The sequence below is a fragment of the Orcinus orca genome, chromosome 9 (assembly GCF_937001465.1).
Source record: "Orcinus orca chromosome 9, mOrcOrc1.1, whole genome shotgun sequence".
Taxonomy (NCBI): domain Eukaryota; kingdom Metazoa; phylum Chordata; class Mammalia; order Artiodactyla; family Delphinidae; genus Orcinus; species Orcinus orca.
This window is the reverse complement of record NC_064567.1, coordinates 58,731,675-58,752,721: the sequence shown is the minus strand read 5'-3', so window position 1 is coordinate 58,752,721 and position 21,047 is coordinate 58,731,675. Positions and strand designations below refer to the sequence as shown.

Below are 21,047 nucleotides of genomic sequence, written 5' to 3'. Positions count from 1 at the left end.
CAAGCATCTTCTGAACAGCTCAGAGCTGCTATTAGACATAGGGCCAGAGATCAGGAATACCAGATGGACAAGGAGCTTTGACCCACAGTTCATCAACACATCTGACCACGGTGACCTTCTCAGAGTAATGGCTGCTGTTTTGCTTTTGCCTCCCAAATCTTATATAAGCTCCCTTATGGACAACTATAACCTGGGTTGGAAAAGAAGGCATAATCCAGCCCAGCATTCTACCCACCCTCTTTAAATAAGTATATATGCATACTCATTCTTTGTAGAAATGGAATCACATGGTACATATTGTTTGCCACTTTCACTTGTCACTTCAGTCTTTTGAGGTCTGTCAGTACATACTGCACAGTACACCAAACCACTTCTTTTTAGTTTTTGCAACCCCTTGAGGCAGCTTTTTTTAAAACCACTGGTGGCATCCCTTAGTGGTTCATGGAATTAACTACTGTGTCAAAGCAACATTAAAAAGTATGGGATAGAACAGAAAATATAAAAGCGCATCTCCCTCTGTAAAGATAACTACTGCTTTGTGAAACACTCGTTTCAGTTAAATACGTGTTTGTGATGTGGGCACAGCCTGAAATATATAGCCTTCTGTGGGTAGCAGTGGTTAAAAAAAACATTGCCTTGGGATTTTGCTTTTCTTTCTTTTTTTCCTCTTCCACCACCTCTCCATTTTTTTGTTTGATTATTTATTTTGACTAATAACCTTAGTTTGGAAAAAATAGGGTGATATCTGGGGCTAAGGGTTTTTGAAATAGAGGGAGTGAGACAATTAAATTCACCTTAAAAAATTATGCTATGGTTATAAATAGCATCTTATCTATTGCCAGTACAAAGTTGCTAGCAAGCATTAGAAGAAGATGCCTCTTCAGTAACATGAATGAGAAAAGATTGATATGGTCAGAAAATCAAATTATGTTGCCTCAAAAGTGTAAAAAACCTTCAGTTTGTGAACTTCCGCAACCAACAGTAAAACATGTTCATTTGTTTGGTAACAGAGACCTCTAGAGAGCTCATATTAGAACTGCAGCAAAACCTTTTTTAAAAATTATTTATTTTTTATTTTAAGAGCTGACTTTGGTTGATATCATAGATTTTTGGAACACAAAAAGAATTTAGAGATCATTTAATTCCATATACTTGGATGCTCCTAAGACTTATTACTTACCTTTTATATGCCAAGCACTTTTATAAATAATATCTAATTCGGTTTTCACAATTCTGTGAGGTAAATATTACCACTTTCAATTTGGTTTTTTAAATTTATCTTTAAGTTTATTTTTAATTTAATTTTTATTTTATTCTTATTGAGGTATGATTGACAAATAAAACTTGTATATATTTAGATTGTACATTGTGATTTTTTTTTTTACAGTGTATTGAAGTATAGTTGCCAAAGTTGTGGCACTTTCATTTCATAAATGAAGAAACAAAAGACTCAGGAAGTAAAGTGACATGTCTAAAAGCAGAAAGCTAGGAAGTGGCAGGGCCAAACCTAAAATTCAGGATTCTGGATTTTCAGGCCAGCAGTTTTTCTAATATACTACAATATCAAAATAGTATATACTTTTTAAGTGAAGAGGACTTAGCATTTAGTTCATTTTCTTCATTTCTAAATGGAATGAAAGAGACACAAAAAGAAGAGCAAATTGTCTGGGGTTACATAGCTAGTAAAGAGCAGAGCCAAGGTTAGTATAAGTGAAACAGCTGGAGATTGAAGACCAGGAGACAGGTGTGCTAACCTGGTTTTCAATCTCCAGCTGTTTCACTTATACTACACAGACAAAATACATCCTACTTAATAATGTGGAAAGACCCATTTCTAGCAAAATGGCAGAATGGTTTAAAAAAATCACTTGTTAGAAATTATTTAGGGAGGGTAAATATATCCATATGCACTCAAGTGAAATTAATTTTCTATAAATATGATTTTATTCGTATGTAAAAGAAAATATATCTCAGAAACTGAAATGACAGAATAAAATAAGTGATTAAAGTGATGATATTGATGTGCATTGTTGATCAGTAATTTATTTGTTAAAATATACAAGTGCTTTTTACAATGTAAATTTGCCATTCAGCTTGAACACATACTATGGGCAAAAGTCAATGTACATGACTGGGAATGAAACTGAGAGAGGTGTGATTTTTGTCTCCCTGGACTTGCAGTCTTTGAGAGATAATTTTTTAAAAGCGCTCAAATAGCATTTAACTAATTGAAATTTTTGTAAATGCTATGAAGTAAAAGTGTAGGATACTATAGTTCTATTTTTAAAAAATCACTTCTTAGGAAAAAACTCTAAAAAATCTAGATAAAATATTAAAAAATAAATATTTAGTTCAGGAGAGTTAATTTCCTGAAGTTGAAAGCTGAAAATTTTTAAGTGAAGGCAGGAAAGTATCAGAAAATTTCAGAGAGCAAAAAGGAGTGGAGAGGGTAATTAATCAAAGAGGTGAGGAATTCAGAGGCTCCAGCCTGCTCAAAGGGCACCTCAGAATTACGGTGACCTCCAGCTTTCTGGCTGGTGGTCTCACAGGACATCAGAGCAGGAAGCAAACCTTCAGGACTCCCGAAGATGGAAATTCAGACAGGACCCCACTGCATTAAGCTGGGACCCCAATGGGTAAATCCTCAGTTGGAAGGGTGAATTGAAAAATCAAAGTCACTCCACAGATGGAAATAATGAAATAGTTTGCCTTTTTCAAACTTGGGGCTGGGTTGGGGGACGGGAGGAATGCCTCTCAAGGGAATTTTGTGTGTGTACTTATTTTTGCGGTACGCGGGACTCTCACTGTTGTGGCCTCTCCCGCTGCGGAGCACAGGCTCCGACGCGCAGGCTCAGCGGCCATGGCTCACGGGCCCAGCAGCTCTGCGGCATGTGGGATCTTCCCGGACCGGGGCACGAACCCGTGTCCCCTGCATCGGCAGGCGGACTCTCAACCACTGCGCCACCAGGGAAGCCCCTGTGTGTGTACTTTTTTAAAAAGTCAGGTTTATGGAGGCTTAATTTCTGTGAAGTAAAATTCACTATTTTTAGTATGTAGTTCTATGAACTTTGATAAATGCCTACACTCTTGTAACCACCACCTTAATGAAGATGGAGAACACCTCCATCACCCCCCAAATTCCCTTGTGTCACTATCTGGTCCAACATCCTCCCCTACCTCCAGCCTATGCCACCACTGATTTTTCTGTCCCCACAGTTTTGTCTTTTCATGAATGTCATGTAAATGGAATCATGGAGTATTGTAGTTCTTGAGTTAGCTTCTTTCACTTAGCCTAACGCCTTAGAAGTACATCCACATCATTTTTTCAGGAGTTTGTTCATTTTCAACAGCATCCTGCTGCATGGATGTAACATGGTTTGACTGTGCAGTCACAACTGAAGGGTATTTGGGTTGCTTCCAGTTTTTGGTGATTATAAATAAATATTATAAACATACATGATTAAGTTTCGTGTGAACATAGGGGTAGGACTGTTGGATTATGTGATAAGGATGTTAAACCTTTTAAGAAACCATTAAAATGTTTTCCAGGGTGGTTATGGCATTTTGCATTCTCACGACCAATGATGAGAGTTCAAGTTGTTGTGCCTCCTCCTCAACACTTGACACAGTCATTCTTCAAACGTTAGCCATTCTGATGTGCATGTAGTGATATCTCATTGTGCTTTTAATGAGTACTTCCCTCATGACTAATGATGTTGAACATCTTTTCATGTACCTTTTTCCCATCTGTGTATCTTTATGGATATGTATGTTCAAATCTTTCTACCATTTTTGATTGGGGAGTTGGTTCAATTATTATTGAGTTTTGAGAGTTATAATTATATATTCCTTTGCAGTTAAACTTTTATTTTGAGGTAATTGTAGATTCACATGCAGCTGTAAAAAGTTATAGAGCTCCTATGTGTCCTTTACTTAATTCCTCCGATTAGAACATCTTGCAAAATGTTACTATATAATACAGTACAGTAACCAAGACATTGACACTGATACACTCAAAATACAGAACATTTCCATCAACAAAAGGACCCCTTATATTGCCCTTTTATACCCACACTTCCTCCTGCCTGCACCCCCTCCCTATTAGCCTCTTTTAACAGCTAATCTCTTCTTTCTAAAATTTTGTCATTTCAAGAATGTTATATAAATGGAATTACACATTATGTAAACTTTCGGGATTAAGTTTTTTTCACTTAGCATAATTTCCGGGAGATTTATCCAAATTGTTCTGTGTATTAGCAGTGCTACTTTTGTTTCATTTTCTCTATTGTTTTTCTGTTTCCAATTTTACTGATTTCTGCTCTTATCTTTATTATTTACCTTTCTCTGCTTCTTTATTTTTCTCTTTATTTCTGAGTTATTGAGGTGAGCTTAAATTTGATTTAAGTTTTTTCTTTTCTGATTTCTAATGTATGCATTTAGTGCTATAAATGAGGTTTGTTTGATGATCCAGGACATTTGTATGTCTTCCATGTGCATTTAAAAAGAATGTGTATTCTTCTTTTGTTGTTTGGATTGTTCCTTAAATGTCCACTAGATCTTGTTGGTTGATGGTGTTGTTGAGTTCTATATCTTGCTGATTTTCTGTCTAGTTGTTCTATCAATTGTTGAGAGAAGTGTGTAACAGTCTTCAGCTATAATTGTGGGTTTGTCTAGTTCTCCTCTGAGTTCTTTCAGGTTTTGTTTCACATAATTTTCAGCTCTGTTGTTTGGTGCCTACCCATTTAGGATTACTATCTCTTTTCAGTGGATTGACCCTTCTATTGTTATATAACCGCCCCTCTCTGTCTCTGGTTATGTTCTTTCAGAGGAAGTCTATCTTACCTGGTATTATAGAGTCATTCCTGTTTTCCTTTGATTAATGTTTGCATAATGTACCTTTTATGTTTATTCTTTCAACCAGTCTGTATCTTTATATTTGAAGTGAGTTTTCTGTAGACAGACGATAGTGGGTTATGTTTTATAATTCACTCTGTAAATTTTTATCTTTTAATTATATATTTAAACTATTTACTTTCAATGTAATTATTTGTATGTTAAGATTAAAATCAGCAGTTTACTCTTTTTTTCCCCTTATTTCTGTTTTGTTTCTCTATTTTTTTCCTGCCTTCTTGTGAATGGAACAAATTTTAGAATTCTATTTTGAATTATTGATCATGTCTTTGAGTGCATCTCTTTTGGTATACTTTTTAAAGTGGTTATTCTAGATATTACATTATATGTATATAACCCATCATGGTCTACTGGCGTCATCATTTTACCAATTCAAATGAAATATAGAAACCTTACCTCCTTTTGTGTTCCCTTTTCCTCTCTCATTTATAATGTAATTTTAAAAGTATATTTTCTGAACATAGAGGACATATCAGACAGTGTTATAATTTTTGCTTCAACCATCAAACAGTTTAGAAAACTCAGTGGAGAAGAAAAACCTATTGTATTTACCCATATATTTACCATGGGGTTTTTTTGTTGTGGTCCCTCTTTCCTAATATTTGAAGGTTCTTTTTTATCATTTCCTTTCTATTTATAGAGATTCCTGTAGCCATTCTTTTAGGGTAGGTTTGCTAGTGGCAAATTCTCTTAGTGTTCTTTCACCTGAGAATGTCTTGATTTCCTCACCATTTGAAGGATATTTTCACTTGGTATAAAATTCTGGGTTGGCAATTCTTTTCTTTCAGCACTTGAAATGTGTGGTGCCACCTCGTTCTGGCTTTCATGGTTTTTGATGAAAAATCCACTATCATTTGAATGTTTTCCTCCTGTAGGTATGGTGACATTATCCTCTGACTGCTTTCAACATTTTTTCTTTATCTTTAGTTTTTAGAAATTTATTTATGATGTATATTGGTGTGAATTTCTTTAGGCTTATCTTGTTTGGAGTTCACAGAACTTCATGAATCTATAGATACACGTTTATTGCCAAATTCAGGATTTTTTCAGCTATTGTTTCTTAAAGTACTTTTTCAACTCTGCCCTCCTTATCCTCTCTCTATATAACTCTGTTGGCACAAATGTTACCTCTTCTTTTATAGTCCTACAGGTCCCTCTGAGTCTGTTCACTTTTTAAGTCTACTTTTCTCTGTTGTTCAGTTGGAGTAATCTCAGTTGTTCAATTCACAGATCTTTCCTCTGTCCTCTCCACTCTAGTGTTGAGCTCATCCACTGAATGAATAAAAATCCACTGAATTTTTATTTGTTACTGTATTTTTCAGTTCTAACAATATAATTTGATTACTCTTATCAATTTGTATTTCTTTGCTGAGACTATCCATTTCCTTCCTGAAGCTTTATATGTTTTTAAAATTTATTTTAAGCAGTCTCATGATTGCTTGTTGAAGCATTTTATCATGGCTTTAAAAATTTTTTTTTCAGACAGTTTCAACATTGCTGTCATATTGATGTTGACAACTATTTACTGTCTTCTTTGCATTCAGTTTGAAGTCTTCCTGATCCTTGTCTGACAAGATTTTCGATTTATCTATTTATTTAATTTAAATTAAAGTATAGTTGATTTACAATATTATGTTTGTTTCAGGTGCACTACATAGTGATTCAGCATTTTTATAGATTATACACCATTTAAAGTTACTACAAAATAATGGCTGTAATTCTCTGTGCTGTACCATATATCCTTGTTGCTTATCTATTTTTTAGATAGTAGTTTGTATTTCCAAATCCCATACCCCCTCTCTTGCCCCTTCCCACTTCCCTCTCCCCACTGGTATCCACTAGTTTGCTTTATATATCTGTAAGTCTGTCTCTATTTTGCTATATAATTTACTTGTTTTACTTTTTAAACAACACATGTAAGTGATAACATACAGTATTTGTCCTTCTCTGTCTTACTTATTTCACTAAGCATAAAAAATACCCTTCAGGTTCATCCATGTTGTTGCAAATGACACAATTTCATTCTTTTTTATGGCAGAGTAATATTCCATTGAATACATATACTACATCTTCTTTATTTATTAATCTGTTGATGGACACTTGGGTTGCTTCCAAATCTTGACTAATGTAAATTGTGCTACTATGAACATTGGGGAGCACGATCTTTTCAAATTAGTATTTTCATTTTTTTTTCCAGATATTTACCAGGTGTCGAATTGCTGGGTCAAACAGTACTTCTATTTTTAGTTTTATGAGGAACCGCCATACTGTTTTCCATATGGATGCACCAATTTACATTCCCATCAACATTGTACAAGGGCTCCCTTTTCTCTACATCCTTGCCAACATTTGTTATTTGTGTTCTTTTTGATGATGGCCATTCTGACAGGTGTGAGGTTATATCTCATTGTGGTTTTGATTTGCATTTCTCTGATGATTAGTTATGTTGAGCATCTTTTCACTGTTGGCCATCTATATGGCTTCTTTGGAAAAATGTCTGTTCAGCTCTTCTACCTATTTTTAATCAGGTTGTTTGTTTTTCTTTGAAACTGAGTTATATGAGCTATTTATATATTTTGGATATTAACCGCTTGTAGGTCATATCATTTGCAAATATTTCCTCCCATTCAGTAGGTTGTCTTTTCATTTTGTCATGGTTTTCTTTACTGTGCAAAAGCTTTAAGTTTAATTAGGTCCCATTTGTTTACTTTGACTTTATTTCTTCTGCCTTAAGAGACAGATCAAAAAAAAATATTGCTACAAGTTGTCAGTGTTCTGCCTATTTTCTCTTCTAGGAGTTTTATGGTTTCAGGTCTTACACTTAGGTCTTTAAATTATTGTTCATTTATTTTCGCATATGGTGTGAGGAAATGTTTTAATCTCATTCGTTTACATGTACCTGTCCAGTTTTCCTAGCACAATTTATTGAAGAGACTGTCCTTTTAAAATTACATATTCTTGCCTCCTTTGTTATAGATTAATTAACCATAGGTTTGTGGGTTTATTTCTGGACTCCCTATTCTGTTCAATTGATCTATATGTGTCTGTTTCGGTGCCAGTACCATGTTATTTTGATTACTGTAACTTTTTAGTACAGTCTAAAGTCAAAGAGCACGATACCTCCAGCTTTTTTCTTTTTTCTCAAGATTGCTTTGGCATCCCTGTCTTGTTCCTTTAGAGGAGAGGCTTTTAGCTTTTCACTGTTGAGTATGAAGTTAGCTTTGGATTTGTCATAAGTGGCCTTTTTGTGTTGAGATATATTCCCTCTATACCAACTTTGATGAGAGGGTTTTTTTTAAATCATGAATGGATGTTGAATTTTGTCAAATGCTTTTTCAGCATTGATTGAGATAATCATGATTTTTTTTATCCTTTGTTAATGTGTATCACACTGATTAATTTTCAAATATTGAACCATCCTTGCACCCCTGGAGTAATCCCACTTGATTATGGTGTATGAACCTTTTCATAAATTGTTGGATATGGTTTGCTAATATTTTGTTGAAATTGAGAATTTTTTCATCTATATTCATCAAAGATATTGGCATATAATTTTCTTTCTTTTTTTACTGCCTTTATCAGGTTTTGGTATCAGGATAATGGTGGCCTTATAGAATGAATTTGGGAGTGTTCCCTCCTTTTAATTTTTTTGGAATAGTTTGAGAACAGGTTTAAGTTCTTCTTTTGTGTGTATGGTAGAATTCCTCAGTGAAGCTATCTGTTCCTGGACTTTTGTTTGCTAGGAGTATTTTTACTACAAATTCAGTTTCACTACTAGTGATCAGTTTGTTCAAATTGTCTGTTTCTTCCTAATTCTTAGCATGCTGTATGTTTCTAAAAATTTGTCCACTTCTAGTTTATCCAATTTGTTGGCATATGACTGTCGTAATAGTCTCTTATGATTTTTTTTGTATCTCTGTGGTATCAACTGTTATTTTCCTCTTTCATTTCTTATTTTGTTTATGTGTGTCCTCTTCTCTTTTTTTTAAATGATTATTTTTTTAAATTAATTAATTTATTTATTTGGCTGCATTGGGTCTCAGTTGTGGCGTGCGGGCTTAATTGCCCTGTGGCATGTGGGATCTTAGTTCCCCGACCAGGGATCAAACCTGTGTCCCCTGCATTGGAAGGTGGATTCTTAACCACTAGACCACCAGGGAAGTCCCTCTCTTTCTTCCCTTCTTGATGAGCCTGGCTAAAGATTTATCAACTTTGTTTATCTTTTAAAAAAAACAGCTCTTGCTTTCATTGATCTTTCCTTTTTTTGTCTCTATTTTACTTCTTCTTATCTCTGATCTTTACTATTTTTGCAATTATGCTGCCTTTGGGCTTCATTTGTTCTTCTTTTTCTAATCCCTTTAGATGGTAAGTTGTTTATTTGAGTTTTTCTTATTTCTTGAGAATAGGCCTGTATCACTATAAGCTTCCCTCTGAGAACTGCTTTTGCTGCATCCCATAGATTTTGGAAAGTTGTGTTTCCATTTACATTTGTCTTGAGGTATTTTCTGATTTCCTCTTTGATTTCTTCATTGACCCATTGGTTTTTTAGTAGCATGTTGTTTAGTCCCCATATGTTTGCAATTTTCCCATTTTTCTTTCTGTAATTGATTTCTGTTTGCATACCACTCTGGTTGGAAAAAATGCTTGATATAATTTCTAACCTCTTAAATTTCTTGAGACTTGTTTTGTGGCCTAGCATGTGATCTATCCTGGAGAAGCTTTCATGTGCACTTGAAAAGAATGTGTGTTCTTTGCTATTGGTTGGAATATTCTTTATATATCTATTTGGTCAACTTGGTCTAAAGTATAGTTCAAGTCCAGTGTTTTCCTGTTGATTTTCCATCTGGATGATTTATCCATTGTTGAAAGTGGGGCACTGAATCCCTACTATTATTGTATTGTTGTCTCTTTCTCCCCTCAGATCTGTTAGTATTTACTTAATATATTTAGCTGCTCCAATCTTGCATGTGTATATATTTACAATTGTTATATCTTTTTGATGAGTTGATCACTTTATCATTAAATAATGACCTTCTTTGTCTCTTCTTACTATTTTGGCTTCAAGTGTAACTTTAAGTATAGCTTACATAAGTATAGCTACCCACACTTTCTTTTGGTTCACAGTTGCATGGAATATCTTTTTCCATCCCTTCACTTTGAGCCTATATGTGTTCTTAAAGATGAAGTGAGTATCTTGTAGGCAGCATATAGCTGGGTCTTGTTTTTTAATCCATCCAGCCACTCTGTGCCTTTTGATTAGATAATTCAATCATTTACATTTAGAGTAATTATTAATATGTAATGACTTACTCATGTCATGTTGTTAATTGCTTTCTGGCCATTTTGTAGTTTCAGTGTTTCTTTTTTCCTCTCTTGCTGTCTACCTTTATGAATTGGTGATTTTCCATGATGAAAATTCTCTTCTCTTTACCTTTTGTGAATCTACTACAGGTTTTTGCTTTGTGGGTATCATGATGCTTACACAAAACATCTTATAGATTAACATTCCAGTTTATTCTGATAGCAACTTAACTTCAATTGTATATTAAAAACTACCCTTTTATTCCCTCCCCTTTTATATTTTTGACATCACAGCTTACCTCTTTTTATACTGTATATTTGTCACAAATTATAGTAGCTATAGTTGTTCTTAATACTCTTTTTCTTTAACCTTTATACTATAGTTAAGTGGTTAACACACCATCATATTACAGAATTAGAGTTTTCTAAGTATGGCTGTATATTTAAGAAAAAGAAGAGCAAATTAAATCTAAAATAAGTAGAAGAAAATAAGTTATTAAAGTTAGAGCAAAAATCAATACAATTGAAAACATAAAATTAATAGAGAAAATAAATTATACCAGAATCTGGCTCTTTCAAATGTTCAATAAAACTGATAGGCCTCTGGCCAGGCTTACTAAGAAAAAAGGAGAAAGGAAAGAAATTACTAATATCAGAAATGAAAGAGGAGACATAACTACAGAGTGTATTGATATTAAAAGAATAATAAAGGAATGCTATAAACAACTTTATGCCCACAAATTTGATAACCTACATGAAATGGATAAATTCTTTGGAAGCTTCAATCTGCTAAAACTCACACAAGAATAGACAATACGAATAGGCCTGTTTCTATTTAATCAACAATTGATCACCTTCCAAAAAAGAAAGCACCAGGGACAGATGGGTTCACTGGTGAATTCTTTCAAACGTTTAAGGAAGAAATTACACCAATACAATCTCTCTCAGAAGATAACAGCAGAGGGAATACTTCCTAACTCATTTTATGAGGCCAATATTTCCTAACACCAAAACCAGATAAAGACACTACAAGAAAGGGAAACTACAGACCCATACCTCTCACGAACAGATGCAAAAATCTTCAGTAAACTTGAAGATAGATCAATAAGAATTACACAATCTGAAAAGAGACAAAAAGGCAATTGAAAAAAATGAACAGAACCTTAGGGACTTACAGGACAATAACATAATGTATAACATTTGTATCATCAGAGTCCTAGTAAAAGGGAGGAAAACATGTTGGGATGAGAAATTTTTTAACCAAAACGGTGAAAAACTTCCCAGATCTGGTGAAAGACATAAACTGCAGATTCAAGAAACTGAGTAAACCACAAACGAGATAAACCCAAAGAAGTTCATTTTAATACACATCATGATCAAACTTCTGAAAACTAAAACAAGGAAGAAAAAAATCTTAAAAGATCCAGAGAGAAATTACATATTTTAAATGACAATTCAAGTAACAGAGAAATTCTCATTAGAAACTGTAGGAGTCACTGCTAATCCCTAACTCCCATTATAGCAGAGGCAAACTGTTATATATAGGCTGGATAAACAACAAGGTCATACTGCATAGCTCAGGGAACGATATTCAATATTCTGTGACAAACCATAATGGAAAAGAATATATATATACAGTTATATGTATAACTGAGTCACTTTGCTGTACACAAGAAATTAACATAACATTATAAATCAATTATACGTCAATAAAATTTAAAAATATGTAAATCAACTATACTTCAATAAAAAAAAAACCCACAGGGGTCATCAGGAAGTGACAAAATATATTTAATTACTAAAAGGAAACAACTATCAACCCTGAATTTTATATCTAGCAAAAATACCTTTCAAGAATAATAGGTGAAATAAAGACATTCTCAGATGAAAAAAAATAAAAGAATTTGTTGTCAGCAGACCTGATCTAAAAGAATTGCTGAAAGAAGTTGTTACAACAGAGAGAAAATAGTAATAGAAAAAACCTAGAACATCAGTAATAAAGCAAGAACAATGAAATGGATAAATATAACAGAATATCATTCTTCTTATGAGTCTTTAAAATTATTATTAGTTGAAAGAAAAATTATAATGTCTAATATGTAAATATCTACTTAAATAACAGAGTAAGAAATTGGATAAAAACTATAACTAACTAAGCTATATGCTATTAACAGGAAATTCATTTTAAATATAATGATATAGTTAGGTTAAAAGTAAAATGATAGAAAAAGTATACCATTCAAATACTAATAAAAAAATGGGAGTGGCTATATTAATATTAGATAAAGCAGACTTTTTAGATAAGGTAGACTTCTGAGCAAAGAAGAAAGAAGTGGTACATTACACAATAAGGAGGGTCAATCCACCAAAAAGACATCACAATTCTCAATGTGTTTTCACCAAACAACCAAGTTGCGAAATACACGAAGCAAAAACTGACAGAACTATAAAAGAGAAATAGATAAACGTACAAGTGGAGACTTCAACACTCCTCTCAGTAACTGGTATAACTAGTAGAGTGAAAATCAGCAAGGACATAGGAGAACTGAAAAATGCCATCAACCAATGGGATCTAATTGATATTTATAGAATACTCCACCCAACAACAGCGGAATACAAATTCTTTTCAATTGCACATGGAATATTCACCAAGACCATACCCTTGGTCTTAAAACAAGTCTCAACAAACTTAAAAGTACTGGAATCATACAAAATATGTTCTGTGGCTATAATGAAATCAAACTAGAAATCTATTAGAAGGAAAAGAGAAATATCTTCAAACCCTTGTAAATTTAACCACATGCTTCAAAATCATCCTTGAGTTAAAGAAGAACCCTAAAGGGAAATAAAAAATTACATTGAACTAAATAAAAATATCCAAATGAATGTGTGGGATGCAGCTAAAGAGTGCTGAGAAGGAAATTGTTAGCACTAAATGCTAATATTAAAAAAGAAAACAAAGTCTCAAATCAATAATTTTAGCTTCCACTTCAGGAAGCTAGGACAGAAGAGCAAAATTAACTTAAAGCAAGCAGAAGAAAGAAAATAATTAAGACAATGGATATCAATGGATTGAAAACAGAAAAACAGTAGAGAAAAATCAATCAAATAAAAATCTGGTTGCTTAAAAATATCAATGGAATTGATAAAGCTCTAACAGGACTGACAGAGAAAAAGGAGAGAGAAGACACAAATTACCAATATCAGGCATGAAAAAGGGAATATCACTACAAACCTTGCAGATATTAAAAGGATATTAAGGAAACCCTACCATTGGCTGTACACACATAAATTCAACCATTTAATGAAGGGAATCAATTCCTGGAAAACCACAAGCTACAAAAACTCACCAAAGATGAAACAGACTATTTGAAGAGCCCCATAATTATCAAATAAATTAATTTGGTAATTAAAAAGCTCCAGAAAAAAAATCTGCAGGCCAAGATGTTGTCTGTGGACACTGCTCCCAAACATTTAAACAAGAATTAACACCAATTCTATACAATCTTTTCTAGAAAATAAAAAAAGAGAAATCATCTCCCAACTCATTTTATGAAGCTAGTATTACCCTCATACCAAAATTAGACAGACAGTACAAAACATGAAAACTACAAACACAAAAACCGTAAAAAAATATTAGCAAATTATATCTAGTAATATATAAGAATTTTGTATCTTACGTACATAAGATATGTATATAAGCTATTTATAGCTTATGTGTATAAGAATTGTGTATTACAACTAAGTAAGATTCATTCCAGAAAAAAAAAGGTTAGTTCAATACTTGAAAGTGAAAGTAATTCAATATATTAATAGGTAAAGAAGAAAACCCACACAATTATATAAACTGGTACAGAAAAGCATTGAAAAAATTTTCAACACCGATTCACAACAAAATTCTCAGAAAACTAGGAATAAAGAGGCATTTCTTCAACCTCATGAAGAGCATCTACAAAACCCTACAGCTAACATCATAGTTAACAGTGAAAAACCAAATGCTTTCCCTCTAAAATTGAGAATGAGGAAAGAATGCTCACTCTTACTGCTCTTATTCAACATATTGCTGTAAGTCCTAAGCAGTGTAGCTAGGCAAGAAAAGGATATTAAAGGCATACAGGTTATAAAAGAGGAAATAAAATTGTCTCTATTTGCATATTACATGATTGTCTATATCACATCATAACCTTGTCAGCAACCTTTTTCTGAAAGGGACTAGATAGTAAATATTTTCAGCTGTAAATAGGCATAATGGTCTCTGTCACAACTTTTCAACTTTGCTATTGTAGCATGAAAGCAACCATAGGCAAAACATAAACAAATTAGCATGTTTTTATGAAAGTTTATTTACAAAAACAGACAATGGGCTGAATTTGTCACACAGGTATAGTCTTTAGAGACCTAGTCTACATTAAAAAACACCCTATAACTAATAAGTGAGTTTAGCAGGTTCAATGGATATAAGGTCAACACCCAAAACTCAATCATATTTCTATATATTAGTAATGAATAAATTGGAGACCAAAATTAAAAAAACAAAACCAATCAAAATCTCTCAAAAAATGAAATACGAGGCACAAGTCTAACAAAAGAGTTACAAGACTATATGCTACAAAGTACATAATGTTGATAATATAAGAGAAGCACCAATAAAATGAAGAGAAACACTATGTTCATAAATTGGAAGCCTCAATGTAGTAAAAATGTCAGTTATTCCTAAATTTATCTATTGATTTGGTGCAATTCACATAAAAATTCTTACGATCTTTTTGTAGACATAGTCCAATCTTAACAAAAAATTCATATGGAATGGCAAATAAACTGGAGTTGGCTAAAATATTTTTGAAAAAGAAGAATAAAGTTAGAGAAATCAGAACCTTGATTTAAGACTTACTGTATGGTTGCGGTAATCAAGACAAGTTTTTAGAAGTATAAACACATAGATCGTAGACCAGAATAGAGAACATAGAAATATACCTACACAAGTACGGCCATCAGATTTTTGACGAAGGTGCAAAACCAATGCAATGAAGGAAGGACAGCATTTTTAACACATTGTGCTGGAACAATTGAACCCTCATAGAAAGAAAAATGAATTTTGATGCAAACCTGTCACCTTATGCAAAAATTAACTCAAAATGGAACATAAGTCTACGTGTAAAAAGTAAAACTATAATATTTTTAGAGGGAAACTTTCAGAAAAAAAATCTCTGTGACCTAAGGCAAGCAAAGAGTTCTTAGATATAATATCAAAAGCACAATCCATAAAAGAAAAATTGATAAAGTGGACTTCACCAAAATTAAAAACTTTTGCTCTGTGAAAAACCCTGTTAAGAGGTTAGAAAGATAAGCCACCGATTGGGAAAACATATTTGCAAATCACATATCTGACAAAGGTCTTGGATCCAAAAGACATAAAGAACTCTGTGAGTTTACCAGTAAAAACACAAACAATGCAGCTAGAAAAACAAAACAAAACCCACCAAATCCAGTTTGAAACAGACATATAACCAAATAGGGAATATGGGTGCACATAAGCATATGAAGAGATGTTCAATATCACTAACCATGCTGAGTGAAGAAAAGCCAATATCCAAGGGTTACATACCATATGATCCCATTCATACAATTTTGAAATGACAAAATTATAGAGATGGAGAACAGATCAGTGACTGTCAGAGGTTAGGGAGGGGGTATGATTATAAAAGTGTAGAACAATGGAGGGCCTTTGTGTGATGGAACAGTTCCATATGTTGACTGTGATAGCAGCTACCTGAGTCTATACAAGTGATAAAATTTCATAGAACTGCTGTATAACATTGTAAAGAAATTATACTCCAAAAAAGATGTTAAAAAAAAAATCTGGTAAAGCAAAAAAAAAAACTTCATAGAACTATACCCACACAGAAAAAGATCAGTACATGTAAAGAGTGATGCAGTCCAAGTAAGTTCTGTATCTAGTCAGTAGTACTGTGCCAAGATCAGTTTCCTAGTTTTCACATTGTACAGTGTTACTATTGGGGGAAGCTGAGTGATGGGTATACAGGACCTTTTTGTACTATTTTCGCAACTTCTTGTGAGTTTATAATTTTTTCAAAAACGTATCAAAAAGGAACCACTGAGATGCCATGACTACTGCCACCTCAACAACAAAATTTTATGCCAATGCATTTGAAAACCTAGATGAAATGGTCAAATTTCTAGAAAAATTTCCCACAATAAAAGCACTGAATAAATTCTACAAAACTTACAAGAATAAACTTTATTCAAGGGAATAAAAATGTGACATTTCACAACTCAATGTGAGTAATGTCATTAGTACCAATTTTGCCTCTCCAATAGAACTATATATACTGCTAAATTGATTTTGTTTTCTCTAATATCTTGTAATTTCTTAATTCTGTCTGTTTCAATGACTCATTCAGAGTTTGGTATTAAGGGATACTTCATGAATTCCAGTAAGGCAACTAGCTGGTGTTAGATCTCATTTGACCAAAACTCCTATTGATGTGCTTCTTCCAAACATTTAAAATCTTATCTTTTTCCTTTATTTATACTTGGCCATTTTTCCTGAAACTGTTGATACCTGTGGTCACGTATCTAGTAATCCTAACGTTTTTAGTTCAATTACATTTTAACAGATTAAATAGAAAAACATTTTCTCTTTTTTTTTTTTTTTGCGGTACGCGGGCCTCACTGTCGTGGCCTCTCCCGTTGCAGAGCACAGGCTCCGGACACGCAGGCTCAGCGGCCATGGCTCACGGGCCCAGCTGCTCCGCGGCATGTCGGATCTTCCCGAACGGGAGCACGAACCCGTGTCCCCTGCATCGGCAGGCGGACTCTCAGCCACTGCGCCACCAGGGAAGCCTGAAAAACATTTTCTAATATGGGAAGATAAAACAATGCCAAGTCTCTAGTTTGGAGCTCTAGGTTTGCTCTTTATCCTTGTTCTAAGCTTTTCCCTGGTCTCTTTGATTGTGATAGTTCATTCCTTCTCTCTGGTTGTTGGAATGGCAGAGGCTCTTTGTTTTGTGGCTGCATGACAGCCATTTGTCCTTACGTGGTCTGTTGTTCTGTCTCAGGGGTTGCCTGTCCATAAGATAGATATAATGGTTTTCACGTCCGTAATAAAGTCTGCAGTGGGTGTGTGTGGGGGTGTCTTTCTATTCTTTTCTTTTCTTGTTTTTTTCTTATCTTTTCTTGTCTTTTCTAATAGATTTCTTATATGCTTTTTTCCTTCTATTTCTCTAAGTCTACTCTGGTACGCAATAATCTCCACATCTTTCAGCAGTCTGTGTCCTAACTGTGCCTATCTCAACTGGGATATCATTACACCCCACCTGTACTTTTAGTTGCTCCCCAAATTGTAATTATTTCCTGGGGAGATCCTCCCTTATAAATGTTCTGCTCTTCACTTCATCTCTGCTTGTCTGAACAACAATTTATTTTACATGTATTTTTTATGCCCAGGCTATCCTAGTTTCATCAGTATTGTTTTGCTTTTCTATAATCTTTCTGCAGTTTAGCTCTTAAACTGTTGTTTGGGGTCACCTAATTTTCCATCCTGTAAATATCGATTTCAGTAATGACTGTCTCTGTCTAGTGACTTTTATGGTACCTGAATGTCAACCCTCACTTTGTTTTTAACTTCAGTAATATCAAGGAACACGATATCCATATATGGCCATGTGGTTTATGATTCTCTAATTTGATGCCTGAATTCTTTAGCAATTTTTATCATTAATATCAATATGATATATTACTACTATATTTGCTGTATTATGTTTTCATTTTTCTGTGGTTGAGCCTATTTTATGTCCACTACAGCATAGATTTTCCAGTAATCATGACTAGTCACTCTCTGTAATTCCCGTCATCTGGATTGTTGCAATGCCTCTTTAGAGTATCATTTGACCAGCCCAGAACCCCCTGGGTCATTAGCTTCATCACCATATTTATGAGATGCAGCACCATCTGCTTGGAAACATGATTCTTTCTACCCTTGTTTTTTCTTAATTCTTTCTGGATCCTGCACTACTTCAATCATAATCATCACATCCTTTACTGTCTAGTTTTCTCTTCTCTAGTTGGTCTGAACATCATGGGAGCAGGGAATTACCCTCCTTCTATTTTAGGCTTAAACATAACTCTATATTTATTTTCTTTAAATAATAATAATAATAATTCCTGCCTAGTTTGTTACCCTAGTAAATATTTCTACTTACTGAATTACAAAACCTTTAAAATATATTCATAGTATAAAATTACTAATGAATTTCTCTCAGCTCTTGATCTCAGATTCTATTTTGCTTTAGCCTTACACACATACGAGAGCATATCACTCTAAAAATGTGGTGCTGTGCATATAGACATGAGGCCAACAGAGATTCCGAAGAACCTTTATACCCTGAAGGTGAGGAAAGGTCAGGCTCAAGTTTAATTATGGTCCCGAAGGAGAAAATGTCATTTTATTATATGGATAAATATATGTTAGTGTCAGGTTAAAAAATGTTTAAACATACTTTGTAGTATTTTTCCAGAAAAATGAAACAGACACACCAAGAGTTTAAAAAAATGACCCCAAATCATGAGTGCAGTGAGAAGTGGGGAGATGAGGCTATGCAGGTTTGATATTAAGAGATTCAAGAAAGCTAAATTGTGCTTGGTGTGATGTGCTTGCTTATGGAAAGTTGAGAAAAGCTGAATATGCATCCAAGTGGGGAGTGCGTTGAAACAGGGTGAGTCTTATAGGGAGGTCAGCCTCGTGAGTGCAATGACAGTGAAGGATACGTAAAGTACAAGAATACGCTGGCTACTGGCTATGAGAACTATGTGCCGGGCCCCGTATCCACACATTACATGTATTCTTTCTAATATTACTCTAACTGTGCAAAAGGGCCAGGTTTGTGCGTATGAAGAAACTAAATATGTGAAGAAACTAATGCTCAGAGAGGCTGCAGTTCATTTACCTAAGGTGACACAGAGAAAATATTAAGCCACGTGTATGGGGCTCTGCAATCTGTATTTATCTCACTACTCTGCACTTCCTACCTGGTGTGACCTGTGTAAATATGTCTTTGAGATAACTTCATCAGTCCTTATTAAAACTTCTGCTTAGCTCTTCCACTGGGGGCTCAACATTCCTTCCTTCCAAGCTTTCTCGGAGAAAAACTGAAATTGACAAACCAAAATTCTCAGTTTGTCCTGTAGGTGCCACCATAACCATAGAATGTCTCTTTCTTGCTCGTCAGCTCTTATTTCTCAGGGCTGCGATAGACCAGGAATTCTAGAAAATAGAAGAAGTCAATTTACGTGGTTGATAGTTCATATTGGTAAGCCCACCCATGTGTTTAGAGTTCTGTAGCTCTAATATGCATTTTTCCTTGTTTTAAAAGACTTTTCTAATTTTTTGAAGAGAGAATATTTTACATGATACCAAGATCAGAAAGTATAAAAAGGTACATAATAATCTCCCTCCCACTGCCACCCCCATCTGTCCAGTTCTTATTCATGACCCCTCAAAGCAGGTAACCACAGTTATTAGCCTCCTGTATCATTCCAGAGAGTCTTCACACACACACGTGCATACACACACATAAATTTATAATCTTGCTTCTTTTTATTACACAAAGGGTAGCATATTATACAGACTATTATATAGACTATTCTGTACTTTGGGTTTTTTTCCCACATAAACACATATATAGGAACTTTCTATAGCAGTGCATAAAGAGCTTCTTTCCACTTTTTAAACAACTGTACAAATGTACAATTTAAACACTGTACAAAGGTACAATTATTTATTGATGGGCATTTAGGTTGATTCCAGTTTTATTGTTTATTATCTTTTATTAACAATAATAAAAACAGCAATCTATATTTGTTTTTTGAGGCTGCCATAGCAAGTTACCATAAACTTAGTGACTTAACTCCATTTATTATCCACAGTTCTGTAGCTCAGAAGTCCACGTGAATTTGACAGGGTTCTCTGCTCAAGGACCAACAAGAACAAAGTTAAATTGTTGGCCCAGTGGGGCTTTTACCTGGAGGCTCCGCTTCCAGTCTTACTTGGGTTGTTGGAAGAATTCAGTTTCTAGGGGTTGTGGGACTAAGGTTCTGGTTTCTTCGCGGGCTGTCAGCCAGGAGCCACTCTCCGATCCCACATGTAGCACAATTCCTTTCACGTGGCCCCTCATATTCCAACCAGCAGGGGCATGGCATCAAGTCCTTCTCACTCTTGGAATCCCTTTGACTTCCCTTTCTGCTATCAGCAGGAGAAATCGTTCTCCTTTTAAAGAGTCATATGATTGGATCAGATCCACTCAGATAATCTATCTTTTAGAAATTCTTCTTACCACACTATCACTCATCTTGCACTTATAACATTTTTCTATGTGCTTTATTTATATCAGCTCACGTAATCCTCACCACAATCCATTAAGTTCAGTTGTTATTTCCATTTTACAGATAAATAATCTGAGACAGAATGGATAAGTACTTGCCTTCGGTCACAAAACTGTGAGTGATGGAATCAGGACCCAAATGCAGGCACTCTGTGACCAAACCTGTCCTCTGCGCACTTCCCCCTACTGCCTGTTGCAAATGGAGCCATAATGAATAATTCTTTGTTAGTCCTTGCATCAACCAGAGTCCTGCAGGAAACAGAGGATATGTTCAAAATTAACTGCTGAGAGTGTAATGAAGCAATGATTTACAGAGGGACGGGAAAGATTAAGTGAATCTGTAAGGGATGGTGAAGATCAGATATAAGCTAAAATCCACAGGAGGTTGTTTTACCATCCCTAAGCTTGACGTGAAAGAGAAGAAAACTGTGTTAC

At 34.4% G+C, this 21,047-nt stretch overlaps 1 protein-coding gene across 2 annotated transcripts in view; it reads right to left on the bottom strand.

Moving 5' to 3' along the window:
* DYNC1I1 (dynein cytoplasmic 1 intermediate chain 1) overlaps positions 1-21,047 on the bottom strand; it is a 497,106-nt gene that overhangs the window by 364,568 nt on the left and 111,491 nt on the right. For both annotated transcript variants that reach the window (XM_049715134.1, XM_049715135.1), the window contains exon 4: positions 11,269-11,332. In XM_049715134.1, the coding sequence (XP_049571091.1) occupies positions 11,269-11,332 (64 nt within the window). The remainder of the gene's footprint in view (positions 1-11,268; positions 11,333-21,047) is intronic.